Source organism: Plectropomus leopardus, chromosome 2 (genome assembly GCF_008729295.1).
Source record: "Plectropomus leopardus isolate mb chromosome 2, YSFRI_Pleo_2.0, whole genome shotgun sequence".
NCBI classification, from domain to species: Eukaryota; Metazoa; Chordata; class Actinopteri; order Perciformes; family Serranidae; genus Plectropomus; species Plectropomus leopardus.
The window spans coordinates 29,390,088-29,405,855 of NC_056464.1; the positions used below are offsets into that span (position 1 = coordinate 29,390,088).

The 15,768-nt window shown below is 40.7% G+C and overlaps 1 protein-coding gene across 1 annotated transcript; it reads right to left on the reverse strand.

Annotated features, from left to right (window-relative positions):
- Positions 1-639: 639 nt before the first annotated feature.
- LOC121958686 (myosin heavy chain, fast skeletal muscle-like) lies at positions 640-15,525 on the reverse strand. Its single transcript, XM_042507782.1, has 41 exons — positions 15,512-15,525; positions 15,261-15,309; positions 14,310-14,525; positions 13,411-13,554; positions 13,169-13,325; positions 13,042-13,069; positions 12,701-12,812; positions 11,834-11,926; positions 11,684-11,747; positions 11,506-11,604; positions 11,317-11,420; positions 11,061-11,199; positions 10,847-10,965; positions 10,614-10,763; positions 10,315-10,485; positions 9,920-10,226; positions 9,753-9,832; positions 9,583-9,670; positions 8,914-9,031; positions 8,702-8,825; positions 8,473-8,609; positions 8,112-8,367; positions 7,772-8,014; positions 7,516-7,692; positions 6,404-6,549; positions 6,212-6,302; positions 5,740-6,129; positions 5,534-5,660; positions 4,955-5,073; positions 4,664-4,860; positions 4,405-4,588; positions 4,120-4,285; positions 3,871-3,995; positions 3,404-3,712; positions 3,105-3,308; positions 2,889-3,014; positions 1,980-2,150; positions 1,792-1,896; positions 1,610-1,705; positions 918-1,049; positions 640-761 (listed from the first exon to the last, which is right to left on the reverse strand). Exons 3-41 carry the CDS (start codon positions 14,511-14,513, stop codon positions 741-743), a joined length of 5,823 nt encoding a protein of 1,940 aa, XP_042363716.1. The 5' UTR covers positions 14,514-14,525; positions 15,261-15,309; positions 15,512-15,525; the 3' UTR covers positions 640-740.
- Positions 15,526-15,768: the final 243 nt, after the last annotated feature.

Here is a 15,768-nt window from a genome sequence, read left to right on the forward strand (position 1 = left end):
AGGACACTGCCAGAACAGGTGCAGCATTGTTTCTGGATGTTCACATGATGACCATATATATGAATAGCTGTTGTACATCTAAGAAGATAATGACTTGCAGGACAATATAATTTTGGAAGAAACATCCCTTACTTGGACATATTTGTACAGAGGATTACAAATATTTTTCCAATTCGAGTTCAACATTATCAAGAATGTGATTAAAATATAAAGGTACTGTGGCCATGACATCACTTCCTTGGGCATTACACACCATATTCAACAACTCTGCTGTGAAATGCAGTGAAAAGTAAAATGTCATGGTGACACTGCTGTACCTGAACACCTCCATAAAAAAGTAATGCTTATTTCATTTGTTTATTTTGTTATTGTATATTTGATTTATTAGGCTCAGAATTACAAATTCTGAGCCTGATAAATTACAAAATTACAACAAAATGTGTTTGAATTGTCTGAGTTTGCTTAGAAAAAAAATGAAATAGTGTTCAGTTTACAGTAATATTTTGTAAAGCACTGAACCAAATAAAGCTGTTAATTTTAAAGTAAAAATATGTTGAAATGATGATATTTCTTTCTGGAGTTTACAGATTACTAAACTGTAATAGAAAAAAATAGTACACAAAGGACAGTAGACTGGCCACACCATTTATTTAATATAGATCTACAATATTAAATGAGAGCACTCCAATTAAAAAGCATATTTTATGATTCTCATTTGTGTCTCTCAAAGAAGTTGCAGCTTATTCTTCACCATCCTTTGCCTGAAATTGATAGATAGTGAAAGAAGAAATAATGAGTGGCATTTGGCTTATGAGAGGAGAATTTTGCAGGACTGAAATTATTGCAATATTTTTATAATAATATTACCGTCAAACAAAATTAGCTCATGAAACCAGTTCGTTTTTATGATTACTTACTTTTCCAATCTCCCGACTCTTTGCTCTCAGCTTGTTGACCTGAGACTCGGCGATGTCAGCACGCTCCTGAGCTTCCTCCATCTCGTGCTGCACCTTCCTGTACCTGGACAGGTGAGTGTTGGCCTGCTCCTCCTGAGAGGGAATTCAACACCAGAGTCAACGGCCATCAAGACTGAGGACACATATCTACTGATTTTGGTAACAATGGGGCTCATTCACAAACAGTGTGTATGCACAAATCTGTGGTTAAACCGTGCATACGAACATTTTCATTGAATTCATCAAAATTCACTGACCTGATTGTTTTGTACTCTGCAAACAAATTCAGAACTGCACGATTACAGACTATACGATACACATCAGGGCAAATGGAGTCCTTATATAGAGAAACAGGGGCATGGCAGTATGCGGACATCAGACAGCGAGCACCAGCCTGCCAGTTTACAATGACTCTGCTTCACCAATTTTGTGGTAAGAACAAAACTAGCGGGTGTGCACGTCATGACTCCAACTGTAGTTTTGAGCAGTTGTTTTATGTGCAGAGTGAGTAAGTTTCTACGCACATATCATTAAATGAAGCCCGATGTTCTTACTGACAGACATATAAGAAGAGTGTGGTTGTATTTTTCTGTCTCCAGGTCTGACTGTGCTGCTTTATTTAAGACAAAACAGGAGAAAGTTTTTGAACTCACAGCCTCCTCAGCCTGTCTCTTGTAGGCCTTCACTTTCAGCTGCAGCTTGTCCACCAGATCCTGAAGTCTGGTGATATTCTTCTTGTCCTCTTCAGTCTGCAGTTAACATGAATTTACGATTAAAATATATTTGCACTTTTGTCAGACAATTGTACCAAGCAGTAGGGGGAAAAAATGGCTACCTGATAGGTGAGCTCCTTCACTCTTCTCTCATATTTCCGAACACCTTTCACAGCTTCTGCTCCTCGTCTCTGCTCACCTTCAACCTCTGTCTCAAGCTCACGCACCTGTAATATGAACGATAGGTGCTTTAACTCTGAGGAAAAGATTTTAATATTGAGTCAAAAGTTGAGATCGGTGTATTCTTTACCCTGGATTCCAGTTTCTGGAGCTGCTTCTTGCCGCCCTTCATGGCGAGATTCTCAGCTTCATCAAGGCGATGCTGCAGGTCCTTCACCGTCACCTCCAGGTTCTTCTTCATCCTCTCCAAATGAGCGCTGGTGTCCTGCTCCTTCTTCAGCTCCTCTGCCATCATGGCAGCCTAAAATGTTGAATATGGTTTTGCTGTTAGGGAACTGTGTTATTTCTGGCTAACCTGCTGATAACTTGCCTTAGGTCTTTTGCCCGTTGACAGGCGGCCAGCTTTGCATTTGCACGTATGAAACATCTATTTTTATTGACAACCTGCCTAACTTTGAGTTGCATGGCCTGTGTGTCGCTTTGTACGAACATATTGTTAACCCATGACTGCATCTTTTAACATTTTATTAATATCTACATTATGACTGTTGTATTTCATCTCTACTTCTGGCTATTGCTGTTTTCTGTTGCTATTGCAGCTCTGCATGTAATGCTTAGCTGTGTGTTGTTGCCTTGTGCTGCTTACATGGAAATTTGGGTTAAAAAGCTGTTTGCTGTTGCTGTGTTATTGTTCTGTTCTGTCCCTCTGCTGTTTCTTGTTGCTTTGCACGGTTTGTGCTGCGTCTTGAGAATTCTTGTTTGATATTCCTATTGCTGTCCATATGGTGTCCTGCTGTTGTTGCTATATAAATTTGATCATTTTATAGGTTTCAAAACATTTTGACAAAGGACTACAGCTGAAAATTAGCCAGATAGCTAACACAGGCACATTTACAGAAATGTTGATTAATGTGTGTTGTCCTTGTAAACTAAATAAATGAAAATGAAATGAAAGTATCCAATAGTGGGATGTCATGCACTGACATATTGTGCTCTATACTTGAGTAACATACAGTATAAGTGCGTAAGGATGACTCACATCAGTGATGGCTTTCTTGGCCTTCTCCTCAGCATTTCTTGCTTCCTGGACGGCGTCTTCCACCTCACTTTGGATTTGGACAAGGTCAGATTCCAACTTCTTTTTGGTGTTGATGAGGCTGGTATTCTATTATCAAAGAAGGAAGCATACATTTGTGTTAAATAATGGAACAGCAAAATTTAAATTAAAAACAAGAAGATCAGCCTTTGAGCATACCTGAGAGTGCAGCAGCCCCACACGCTCGCTGGCATCAATCAGCTCCTGTTCAGCCACTTTGCGGCTTCTCTCCGTCTGCTCCAGAGCAGCTCTCAGCTCCTCGATCTCAGCTATCATCAGGTTGTTCCTGCGCTCCACCATGGCAACCTGCTCCTTCATGTCTTCCTGACCTCTTATGGCTTCATCAAGGTGCAGTTGGGCATCCTAAATCGGAAAACATTGATAGATCTATCAGCAAACACTTTAAGTTTGTTTTTTTTAAGCAAGATGCTCTGCCACAGATCCTTCAGTGGACGTACCTTGAGCTGTCCCTGCACGTTTCTCAGCTGTTTCTGGGCCTCAGCTGCCTGGCGGTTGGCGTGGCTCAGCTGAATCTCCATCTCATTAAGGTCTCCCTCCATCTTCTTCTTGATTCTCAGGGCATCATTCCTGCTCCTGACCTCAGCATCCAAAGTGCTCTGCATGGAGTCAATCACTCTCTGGCTGTTCCTCTTGATCTGCTCCATCTCCTCGTCCTTCTCCGCAAGTTTTCTGTCAATTTCACTCTTAACTTGGGTGAGCTCGAGCTGAACACGGAGGATCTTGGATTCCTCATGCTCCAGAGTAGCCTGTAAACAAGTGTGATCTTAATCAACTAGAGCACTGAACAGTTTCTTCTTTTAAAACACAGAAACTGAGGCTGAGTCACAGTGAAGAAATATAGGACTGAGGTGTCTAACACCTTTAGTCTCACACAGGCGTACTCTAACGCTCTGCTAATATTTACCTCAGCCTCTTCCAGGGCAGTTTGGATTTCTGTCTTCTCACTTTCCACTGTCTTCTTTCCCTTCTCGAGCTCATGAATTGTCTTACCAGTCTCACCAATTTGTTCGGTCAAGTCTGAGATCTCCTCTGTTGAAGCAGATTTATGTAGTATACATTTTAGAATATAAAGCAATGTAAAAAACAACATCGTTCAGATAAATTGACCTAGTGTGTGTACATATGTTGGGAAAAACAGGGTGAATTGTCTTACGTTGCAGGTTCTTGTTCTCCCTCTTCATTGTCTCCAGCTGGTCCAGAGCTTCTTCATATGAATTCTTCAGCTTGAAGATCTCGGTGCTTAATGACCGACTCTCCTTCTGAGCTCCTTCCAGCTCTGCCTGGCTCTCCTCATACTTCTGTTTCCACTCAGCAAGAACCTGAAAGAACAACAAACAATTGTGTTTAAAATTAAAAAGTAAAATTTAAAAAAATTAACGTCATCTTGTCATCTAGTAGTAACCAGTCAAAACTGCATATTTGCACAAAAATATCTGACCTTGTCAAAGTTCCTTTGCTTCTTGTCGAGGTTAGCAGCCAGAGCATTAGCTCTCTCCACATCAATCATGAGGTCCTCCACTTCACCCTGCAGTCTCTGTTTGGTCTTCTCCAGAGAGGCACATTTTGCATTCACAGCTTCGATGGATTCTTCTGCATCCTGAAGACGCTGGGCGAGCTTTTTCCTGTAAAAATATATAGGTTTTGTAACAATTTACAGATATCTTACATACCATTTACATTTCAGGATTGGTCATTACTTGGCCTCCTCCAGCTCCTCAGTGCGTTGAATAGCATCCGTCTCATATTTGGTTCTCCACTGAGCCACCTCACTGTTGGCCTTGGACATTGCACGCTGCAGCTCACATTTGGCCTCCTGCTCCTCCTCATACTGCTCTCTGAGCAGGTCGCAGTCGTGACGAGCTGACTGGACAGCATGAGCCAGGGCGTTCTTGGCCTATGAACCAAATGAGCATATGATTAATATTTGATAGCATTTGTCTGGTGGCCTGTTACTCTGTAATTCTCCTGCTGATTTAAGTGTCCGTTACCTTCACTTCCTCCTCTATGTGCCTCTTCAGCTCCTCGATCTGCTGAGTGTAAGCCTGCTTGCCTCTCGTCAGCTGAGAAACAAGAGCTTCTTTCTCCTCCATCTGGCGACTGAATTCACCTAATCAAAGATATTCACTGATTTAATGTACATCAAAACAAAGCTGCAATAACGTACATGATAACATTATCCTGCAAGACAGGTTTTCCTCCTGGGTCATCATGTTGAAAAGAGATACATTTTGCAAGTTTGCAGCAAGTGAGATGCAGATTTGTGCAATGTGCAACAGAATTTTAAATGTATGTAGAAGAGAGTGAAGGCTGTATAGGGTCATTAAAAATCAGGGAAAACAATAGGGAGTAAAGTTTGGTATGGGTATAACCATTCAGGATGCCCCAATCCATTGCAAACAATGCATACTTAATGCGTGCACTGTGCAGCTCCATCATCTGGGAAAACAAAAGTATCTGATCGGGACTCGGTATCGGCAGGTACTCAATATTAAATGACTCTGATCAGGATTGGGGCCAAAAAAAAATGATGATGATAAGGACTTTCCTAAAAACCATGATGTTCATACCATTTTCAGTTAGAAGACGTGCTTTCTGTGCACTCTGGTCATTAAGCTGACGAACATTTTCCTCATTCTTGGTCTTGAGCTCACTCAGTTGATCTTCTAATGTCCTGCACAACTTTTCAAGGTTCGCCTGATAAAAGAAAACATTTATTAGTATTAAAATATTCCCATTATTTTTTGCCCCCTGTGAGAGAATGTAGCTCTCTCACCTTTGATTTGGCGACAGACTCCATGTTGCTCGAGAGGTCATCAATCTCCATCTTGAATTCGCTCTTCTCTTTCTCCAGCTTCTGTTTGACTCTCTGGAGGTTATCGATCTGTTCTCCCAGCTCTGCCACACTGTCAGCCTGCTTCTTGCGGAGAGCTGCGGCGGTGGCTTCATGCTGCAGGGTGGACTCTTCGAGATCACGACGCAGCTTCTGAAACTCGGCCTCGCGCTTCTTGTTCATCTCGATTTGAGCAGCTGTCGCTCCGCCAGCTTCTTCCAGCCTCTCGCTGATCTCCTCAAGTTCCCTGGAGAGATCAGACCTCTGCTTCTCCACCTTGGCCCGAGCAGCTCGCTCAGCCTCAATCTCTTCTTCCAGCTCCTCAATACGAGCCTGAAACACACAAGATTTGACTAAAGATTCTTCAAGATAGCTGAATGTTTCTAATATCTTTGAATAATAATTCAAACTGTACCTGCAGTTCCTTTATCTTTTTCTGGAGCTGGATTCCAAGAGACTGCTCATCCTCAATCTTACTCAGCAGCTGGCTTACTTCGAAGTCTTTCCTGCAGATGACAGAATAAATCAGTGAATTAAAGTTTAGTTGTGTCCTTAATGAAATCATTTATTGCAAGTAGGTAAATGGATGGCCTTTGTTTATTCTTACTTCTTTAATTTCTCATCAGACTGCTGTTTGTCATTCTCCAGGTCCATTATGGATTCCTGGGCCAGTTTCAAATCTCCTTCAAGCTTCCTTTTTGCTCGCTCCAGATCCATGCGGAGCTTCTTTTCTTGCTCCAGGGATCCTTCAAGCTGACAATAAAACAGATGTTTTATAAATTAAAGTTACATTCCTCAAAGGTTCTGTATGTAACTTTTAAGAAATCCTTGTTTTCAATAACACTGATGGCCTTTAAGAGAAATGCAGTCCTCATTGTGTTTGTTTGCACTGCGCAGGCGCAAGTGAGCACCTGGGCATCGGCCAATAACCATAATAGCGACTGGTGAAGTAATTAGCCAACTAACATATCCCCTCACTAGTTTGTGAGCAATGCTGTTAGCGAGAAACTAGCTAAGATTAGATTGAATAGATTCGGTCTTTGCTGCACTGATCTGGCGTCAGTTTCTTTGTAACGTTAGCTGAAGAAGTAATTTGCAAAGAGCAGGCTAGCCAATTTACTAGCCAGATCAGCCCTGTCTGGATGAGTAAGCTGACATTGTCTATCGAAGATAATATTTTGCCACGTTAGCTACCTAACATTTCATCCATCATTAATATAAAGTTATATATGCTACCTTCAATATTTTCAGAAAATCACACTCTATTTTTGATTATATTTATAGTTTGTATTTTTACTGCAAAAGCCATTTTCAAAAAATATTTACATTCAGAAAGCATCCCTCTATAAAGTTGTTTTTATTGTTAGTGGCAGAGGCCACCATTCCCGCACTGAATTTAAGTTGCCTTCACAAACACAAGAGATTTACAGGAAATGAGGTGTTCACATAATTTAGCACACCTTTATCTATGATTGGCTGATTCAGTGTTTAATGTTCACTATTCTAAGACTGTGTCAAAGCTGTATCATTAGCTGTGATCAATAATCAAATTGTGTCTCCAATGCAGGACAACGGTCAGTTTGTCAGTGCTGTTATCACTGTGACCAGGGGTGTCATCAAATTTGCCAGGACTGAAATTATGAATACCAAAGTTTAAAAAGAGATTTTCGCTGTTTCATAAGCAATTTGAACTTTTTCTTTTAAGTGTAGATTACTCACATCATCCACTTGCTGCTCCAGCTTGGTCTTGGCCTTCGTCAGAGTGTTGACTTTGTCTTCCTCTGCCTGCAGATCATCCAGGGTCTGCTGATGGGCCTCTTGGAGGGCTTTCTTCTCTTTGGTCAACTTAGCAATTGTCTCATCTTGAGATGTCATTTCTTCTGTAAGGTTTTTGACCTACAAAAGTTGACATGAATTTTAATCAACACGTTTTGAATTTTTATGAAAATGTATATTTGAAAAGACTTCTTGTTACCTTGTTCTCAGTGGCATGCTTCTCCTTTTCCACTTTGGCCAGGGTGAGCTCCAAGTCATCAATGTCTTTCTTCAACTCGGAGCACTCGTCCTCCAGCTTCCTCTTTTTAGCAGTCAGCTCAGAATTCATTTCCTCCTCATCCTCCAGTCTCTCGGTCGTCTCTTTGAGTTTGGCCTCAAGCTGGATTTTGGCTTTAATGAGCCCCTCACACCTTTCTTCTGCATCGCTGAGGTTTTCACTTTCCTTAAAGTCAATGCAAAAAGGTTCACGTCATTGCAAAAGCAATAATTTTATGTTGCATATTCAGTACATGCACTAGCAGTGTGATGATCCAACTTACAGACTGAACTTGCAACAACAGGTCATTCTTCTCCTGCAGCAGAGAAACCATCTTCTCCTCCAGTTCTTTCTTCTTAGCCTGAACTTTGGTAAGTTCGTCTTTGCACTTCCCAAAGTCCTCTTTCATCTGTGCCATCTCTTTCTCAGTCTCTGCACTCTTCAGCAGGGGCTTAATCTTGAAGTACAGCTTCATCCATGGCCAGGTTTTGACATTCATGAACGAGCGAACGTTGTACTGGATGGTGAAAATGGCCTCTCTGACAACAACACAGAAAAAATGGAGTTAGAAAATGTTGAAACGTTGCAAGCTTTAAAAAATGCTTTAACATTTAGACATCATCAGTAACATTCAGAAACAGTACCTGCGCTCCATCATCTTGACAAACTCTTTCCTCATCATGAAACCTCTGCAGAGAGCCTGAGTCATTGTGACCAGCTCAGCCAGTTTCTCATCTCTCATCTCCTCCAGGACTCCCAGCAGACCGGCTTTGAAGAACACCTGAGGTGAATTATTTTTAAAATAATGAAATACTGATGGAAACTATACCTCTTTTCAAACAGCCTTTTCGAAGGGAGCATTTCTTAACCTACCTTAGTGTGGCCGAACTTGTACTGAGTGTGGTCCACATCGATGGATCCCAGCAGTTTCTCTGAGGCTTTCTTGTTGTCAATGAACTGTCCCTCTGGGATGACACCAGCATTCAATACTTTGTATCTAAAAGTAAATATTTCTTTCAGTTAGACACACTAGCTTGAAGAATAATAACATTTTTCATTTAGTGTCAACATTTTATTTCTGTCACCTCTGCTTGAAGTCACCGTAGAGGATTCTGCTGGGGAAACCTTTCCTGCAGATCCTGATGCCTTCCAGCACGCCGTTACACCTCAGCTGGTGGATGACCAGGAAGTTCTCCATGAGACCTATGATAAATTATTTGTAATTAATTAGCAACTGTACAAGAAATGGTCAAACAACATGACATATTTGGGGAATATGGGGTTGTCCGTTTAGAGTTGAAGATTCAAGTCATCAGTTGGAGACCCCTCAGTCGCTAAGATATTTTTATTTCATGTTTTTGTTTTGTTTGGTTGATTTTTTGTCAGACAGTGTGCATGTTAATTGTGAATGTTATCCTCTGCCTTCTGCTTAGAAGTCATGAATTTACAACTTACAGCAGCTTAATATAATACAGTCTCTGGCTTATGGATATGTTGGCAAAAAATGTTGCACATTTCGTATCCTTAGTCAGCGTAGTTAGCTAACTTGGCTTGATTACTATACTGTGTCAAGTCACTGTCATCCTGAACATCCCACCAAATCCTGGTCAAAGCCTAAAACTCTATATGGAAAAATGAATGAACAGTAGAATATTTGCATTAACAGCCAAATCCGATTTGGCTGACCTAATCTTGACTTGGGTACAGCCGTACCAATTTCTATAACTTTCAGCATTTACATAAAAAACACATACCTGGTGTCTTTGATTCATTGGGAATCAGGCAACGCACAAAATGAGGATGGGTGCTCCTCAAATTTGTCATCAGCTTGCCCAAATTCTCCTAAAGAAGTAAAGGACATTGCATTGGCAGAAGGCACTACATTAGTGCAATGAAGTTCATAAGATCTACTTTCGTTTCTTACCCTGAACAATGCAGACACAGTCTGGAAGGAACCACCCTTCTTCTTGCCACCTTTCTTTCCACCACCACCTCCACTTTCAGCTGTCAGTGTAACAAAAATTACATCAGAATCATTCAATTCAACACAAGTAATAAGTTTTCATTTTTTAAATTTTAAACAGTATGTACCTTCTGCTGAGGCATGTGATGCATACAGGAAGGCCAACAGTTTAGTTGAGGACTTCTGGTAGAGCTGAACAACTGAGTCATTCAGGGGGTCTTTGTTCTTATCCAGCCAGCCAACAATGTTGTAGTCAACAGTGCCGGCATAGTGCACCAGGGAGAAGTGGGCCTCAGCTTTGCCTTTGGCAGGCTTTGGCTTCTCAAACGCCTTCGTTTTTCCAAGATGCTGGTCATACAGTTTGTTCTTGAAGGTCATGTCTGATGCTTTGGGGAACATACACTCCTCTTCAAGGATGGAGAAAATGCCCATTGGCTGTCATGATGAAATGATTGTTTAAGACAAAATCTTTCGAGATTTTGGGTATTTTTCTGTGTTTCTGAATATACAGCATGCTGCTCACCTTCTCAATCAGCTCAATACAGGCAGCCAAGTCCATACCAAAATCAATAAACTCCCATTCAATTCCCTCTTTCTTGTACTCCTCTTGCTCCAGGACGAACATGTGGTGGTTGAAAAACTGTTGCAGTTTTTCATTGGTGAAGTTGATACACAGCTGCTCCAAGCTGTTGAACTAAAGACAGTAAAATATTAAAGGTCAGCAACAGCCAAAAATAACATAAATGTAAGACTGAATGACTTGTACTCTAAACCTTTCATACAGCTGCATGAGATTATGTAGAATCAGCTAAGCATACTTACATCAAAAATTTCAAACCCAGCAATATCCAGGACACCAATAAAAAAGCTTCTGGGCTGTCTGGTATCCAGCATCTCATTAATTCTGACCACCATCCACAAGAACATTTTCTCATAGACAGACTTGCAGAGAGCCATGACAGCGTTGTTGACCTGATTTCACAGATACAACAATGAAATTATAAGGGTTTTACATGGATGAACAATAAAAAATTAAAATAAAATGAGGCACATACCTGAGGCACAGTCTGGCCCTTAGTCACAAACTCATTTCCGACTTTCACCCTTGGGTAGCACAATGCCTTCAGTAAATCGGCTGAGTTCAGGCCCATGAGGTAGGCGATTTTATCGGCAACTGAAAATAAGTGAAAAATTATAGATGTAATTTTTAGGACAACACTTAAGATTCAAAATCATAATTTTTCACTAGTTTTCAAAAGTGCAACATACCCTCAGTGCCATCGGGCTCAGCTTGCTCCTCACGCTGCTTCTGCTTGAACTTCAAGGCTCCGTGATGCATCACAGCTCCAGTCAGCTTGTAAATGCTAGCCTTCTCATCTGCAGTGAAGCCCAGGATGTCGATGGCAGTCTGTAAGTATTTTTGAAAAGGTATTATTTTAAATTATAACATCTGCACCAGGGAAACAAAACGTCAAATGTCTAAATGCACACATTTTTGAGGGTGTGGATTTGATAATTTTCTTACATCAGTGGCCATGAACTCCTCAACGTCATCGATACTCTTGACAGTGATTTCACCCTGACTGATCATGGGATAGTCGTATGGATTGGTGGTGATGAGGAGAGCCTCTGGAGAAAGAAAGCACTGTGGTTAATTCTTGTAAGCACATACAGCAGGTATTGACCAGCCTCTAAAAAATCAAACATGTCTCACCAATCAGCTCAGGTTTATGGCCTGTCATGAGCTGATAGAAGATGTGGTAGCTCCTCTCAGCAGACAGCTGAAACGTCACTCGAGACTTCTCCAGCAGATCTGTCGATCACACAGACACCAGTCAGGTCTGCTCAATGAGCTGAGCAAAAACTATCTGCTCAGTAATTTCAAGCCTTACATGTTTCAATATCTGCTGAGGCCAGCTTTCCAGTTGTTCCAAAATGGATTCTGATGAATTTACCCTATTCAAAACAGGACTGCTGATTAGAAATAAAACATCTTGCACTGGTGTTTCAGGATGTTGTTTAAAAGATTTACAAACACTTACAAAGCGGGATGAGTTGTCATTCCTCACAGTCTTGGCATTACCATAGGCCTCCAGCAGGGGGTTAGCTGCAATGATTTGATCTTCCAGCGACCCCTTCATTCACAAAACAGGCCAGATTAAAAAAGAAATTCTTGCTTTGTGGTCTATTATTAATTAATATGTCTTTAGCCTGTTTACACCTGGTATTAACATGTGTCTTGGGTGAGAGGATCACCAGTGGGCAGCTCTAAGAACAGGTGTGATTACACCTATGACCTTGATGCACCATGAGATCCAAGTGTTAGACCACATCCGCAGCTGGTCTGGGCTGCATATGGCCATATTATTTTAGCAAATGTTGTTGTCTTATCTGACGCCACACTGCATAAGAAATCTTTCTGTAGTTGCAGTCACAGTCACTTTAGATGCAGCACTGAATAAGCATTTCCCGAGCTGTGCTCCCACCGGCGAATGCTCAGTTCAACATCTGCCTGGTTAGCACGAGCTAACACAGCAACAGCAGCTCTGAAACAGTCCTAACAAAACTCACAACACATTGCAATGGCTCGACTCTGTTAAAGCCATTCATAACCATTCGGCAACAATAGCTGTTTGATGCTGACAGTTAGCCCTGTCACTGTGTGTCCAAGCTGATTCTCACCGACTGTCCCTGGAACTGAGCTGACACTCATGCTGGAGTAGTCTCCTTCGATGGTGAATATAATGATGTAGGCTACGTATTTATTTGTTTATAGAGCGGAGAAGTGGGATCTGATTACATGTGGTCACTCCAGATGCATGTGGAGACACATTATAATGCCAGGTATGAACAGACAGACCTTATATATGTGTTGAAACTTTTTCCTAAAGACAGATGTGTTAATGTACCTGCATCTTTCCAGCGGCTTGCTCAGTTTTCTTTCCTCCAGCCACTGCGATTGTCGCAAAGTACTGGATGACACGTTTGGTGTTGACAGTCTTTCCTGCACCGGATTCTCCACTTTGAGTATGAAAAGAGATCAGTTAGCGTCAGAAACATCTTCTAAACCGAACAAATATTGAAAGAGACTCTTCTTCAGAGATGGAGTAGAGCTTGCTGTCCAGTCACTGCATGCTGTTTATGTTAAAAAATATATTGTGCAGAGACTGTTCTTTGACATGCAGTTGAGTTCTTTGACACTGATTACGAGAAAACTTAAGTAAGGATTTATGTAAAATAGCTAACTTACGTGATAAGGATAGACTGATTCTCACGATCTGTGAAGAAAAGTATTGTATTTTCAGATTAATTACATAATTGGTATGTTTTAAATCTGCTTTGTGTATATGCAAGGTTTCAGCATAGTTCTCACACACCAGTGAGCATGAACTGATAGGCGTTATCAGAGATGGAGAAGATGTGGGGTGGAGCCTCAATCCTCTTTTTGCCTCTGTATCCTGCTACAACAATTGAGTCATACACTGGGAGCCACTTGTAGGGGTTCACAGTGACACAGAACAGCCCTGAGTAGGTCTGTGGAGACAAAGAGTATTTTTACTGACACGTCCTTTTGCAGTTATTGTTTCATCTGCTGATGTGATGATCGAGTCAAACTCACGTAGATCATCCATGCTGCGTAACGCTCTTTGAGATTATACAGCACAGAAGGCTCACTGAGGTGGGTCATCATGGCCATGTCCTCAATCTTATCGTACTTTGGAGGGTTCATTGGGAAGATTTCAGTGTCTTTTACAGTGATAGACTGTTACAAGGGAAGAAGAAGCCCAGGACTTAGACTTTAGACTTCATTATTTTTTGTATTACAGCCAGAGGTTATGATTTACCAAAGCAACGCATCAGTTTAAAATCTTTTTACCTTTCCCCTTTAGGGTTCATCACAGAGAACTTATTAAGGTGAATGTATTTTGTACAAAAACATTTCGGAAAGCATGCATACCTAGACAATAAATATGAGGTGCTGGACGGAAGAACACGTAGAGGACGGGAAGACAGAGTACACACAGTGATTGATGCTCCCCTGAATGCTTTCAATTACAAACAAGGTGCCGTTACAAGCCTAAAGCTCCCTATCAGAGAAAGACAATACAGACACACCTTTAAATACCTACTAAGACAGGTCAATGACAGAGTACCCGGTCCTTGGTGATAATTAACAAAAACATTGATGGGAGCATCAGCTATTGCGTGGACTCCATCTGTCCCTCTGAACATTAGGTTACATTACAATTTATGCAGGTGATATGGAAAAAATCAACATCAGAATATATTTTTTTAAGTACCTCAGTGTCTATATTGCAATGATATTGATATGGCTATTAGTGCTTTAAAATATATTTACACTGAGATTTTTGTCTGGTAAGATCAGAAAATTACATGACTTTACTGTAATGCACACTTTAAAGCCAGGAAAAGACAACACGTACAATATTACAACATCCAAACTCTAAGACAATATCTAGTGTTATAGACAGAGGAATATATAGTCATCAAGCTTACCTTTCCACAAAGAGTCTCCACGGTGGCTTTGCCGCCCTCCCTCTGAATGAGTTTTCCCTTGAGGTACATCTCTGCAGGCTCAGTCACAAAGTATGCCGTTTTAGCATCAAACGGAGTGTTTTGAGCTTCAATTCTCTCTTTTTCTGGCTTGCGGAGGTATATGGCCGCCGCGCCAAAACACTCCATTTCCGCGTCCCCACTCATGGTGACCCTTTACTGCAGGTAAAAACAGGACAGCTGTCATTTATTTCAGACATTTCTATTACTATGTGGGTTGAATTTCTCTAAATTTGTGTGATGAAACCATGTTTCCAGATGTCTGAGAGTAAACTACTACTGAAATTAAGAGTTTGTCATAAAGCCTTCTTTTTAGGTTTTAGAGTTTTTGTTTTGTTTCCTGCTCATTAGTAGGGAAGTCTGGGGGAATATGGTTTTCTTTTATTGCCAAAACTAATTAATTTGATTTTTCATTAGACTTTTTTTTTTTCTCATGATGGCACTTAACTAACGAAAAGAAAAATGGACAACGGTTTCATTTGACCTATTTCTGTTCCATGCAAAATGAAAAAAATAAACACAAAAGCCAAATTTACTGTTGGTACCAACAGAGTGACATTACTATTAAATGTTTCCATTAACTGTGCCTTGTCTTTGTTGATTATTGATTTCTTGCATGTGCCACTAAATCCTTGTTACAAAGTATCAGGGCATCAAAGATAAATAACACTAAACAAAAAGTGACAATTTCTCTTTTCTATTCAGTGATGCAGAAATCATTAACGGGGTCACATGCACAAAATGAGCTATGTTAATTGCTTTGTTACCCATTTCATACAAGGTTATGATTTCATGAACATATAAGCATTCATTTAACAAAGTACAAATCATCACATTCAGTGCATGACTACCATCTTTAGACAAAAAGAAACACCAGAAATATAAATAAATTACCTTCTTCCTTCCCCTCAGATGAACAGATATTGATGGTTTGATGAGGGATCTGAAGAAAGACACAAAAAGTACAAATTAACAACTGTAATGAAACTGTTTATATCAAAAAAATGAACTTACTGTACATTGAAGTTCTGGCACAAACAGTTCTGTATTAACTTTGTGGTGTTTGGCAATAAGTGGTCATGCCCAGCATTGTTCATTAAGCTGCTGGTTTTCCTCCTGCTAATAAAAGACTGGAACTCACTCACCTTGACTGGTCGTCTGTCAGTCCTTGGGGGCGTCCAGCCTCCCGTCTTATATAGAGAGATCAGCGTTCACACAGCACAAATGACATGCTTTATTTGGTCATGTATTTTTACGCTCCGTGCTTGAGTATTCTTTTGCCTCTTGTGTGATCTCTGACATCTTTTGTCACCAGACAATTTATCACGGATGTTCAAACTCCTGTCACTTTTTCTATGAGTCGCTTCTTTATAGAGGTGAGTTTAAGACAATAATAAGAATT

What these genes read in the sequence shown, in the direction of transcription:
- LOC121958686 (XM_042507782.1), bottom strand. Translation starts at nt 14,513, where the DNA reads ATGAGTGGGGACGCGGAAATGGAGTGTTTTGGCGCGGCGGCCATATAC. An exon ending in TGGAGACTCTTTGTGGAAAG is followed by an intron (nt 13,555 to 14,309) that starts GTAAGCTTGATG and finishes CCCTTGTAACAG; the next exon opens with TCTATCACTGTAAAAGACAC. An exon ending in TCTGATGAGAAATTAAAGAA is followed by an intron (nt 6,303 to 6,403) that starts GTAAGAATAAAC and finishes TGTCATCTGCAG; the next exon opens with GAAAGACTTCGAAGTAAGCC.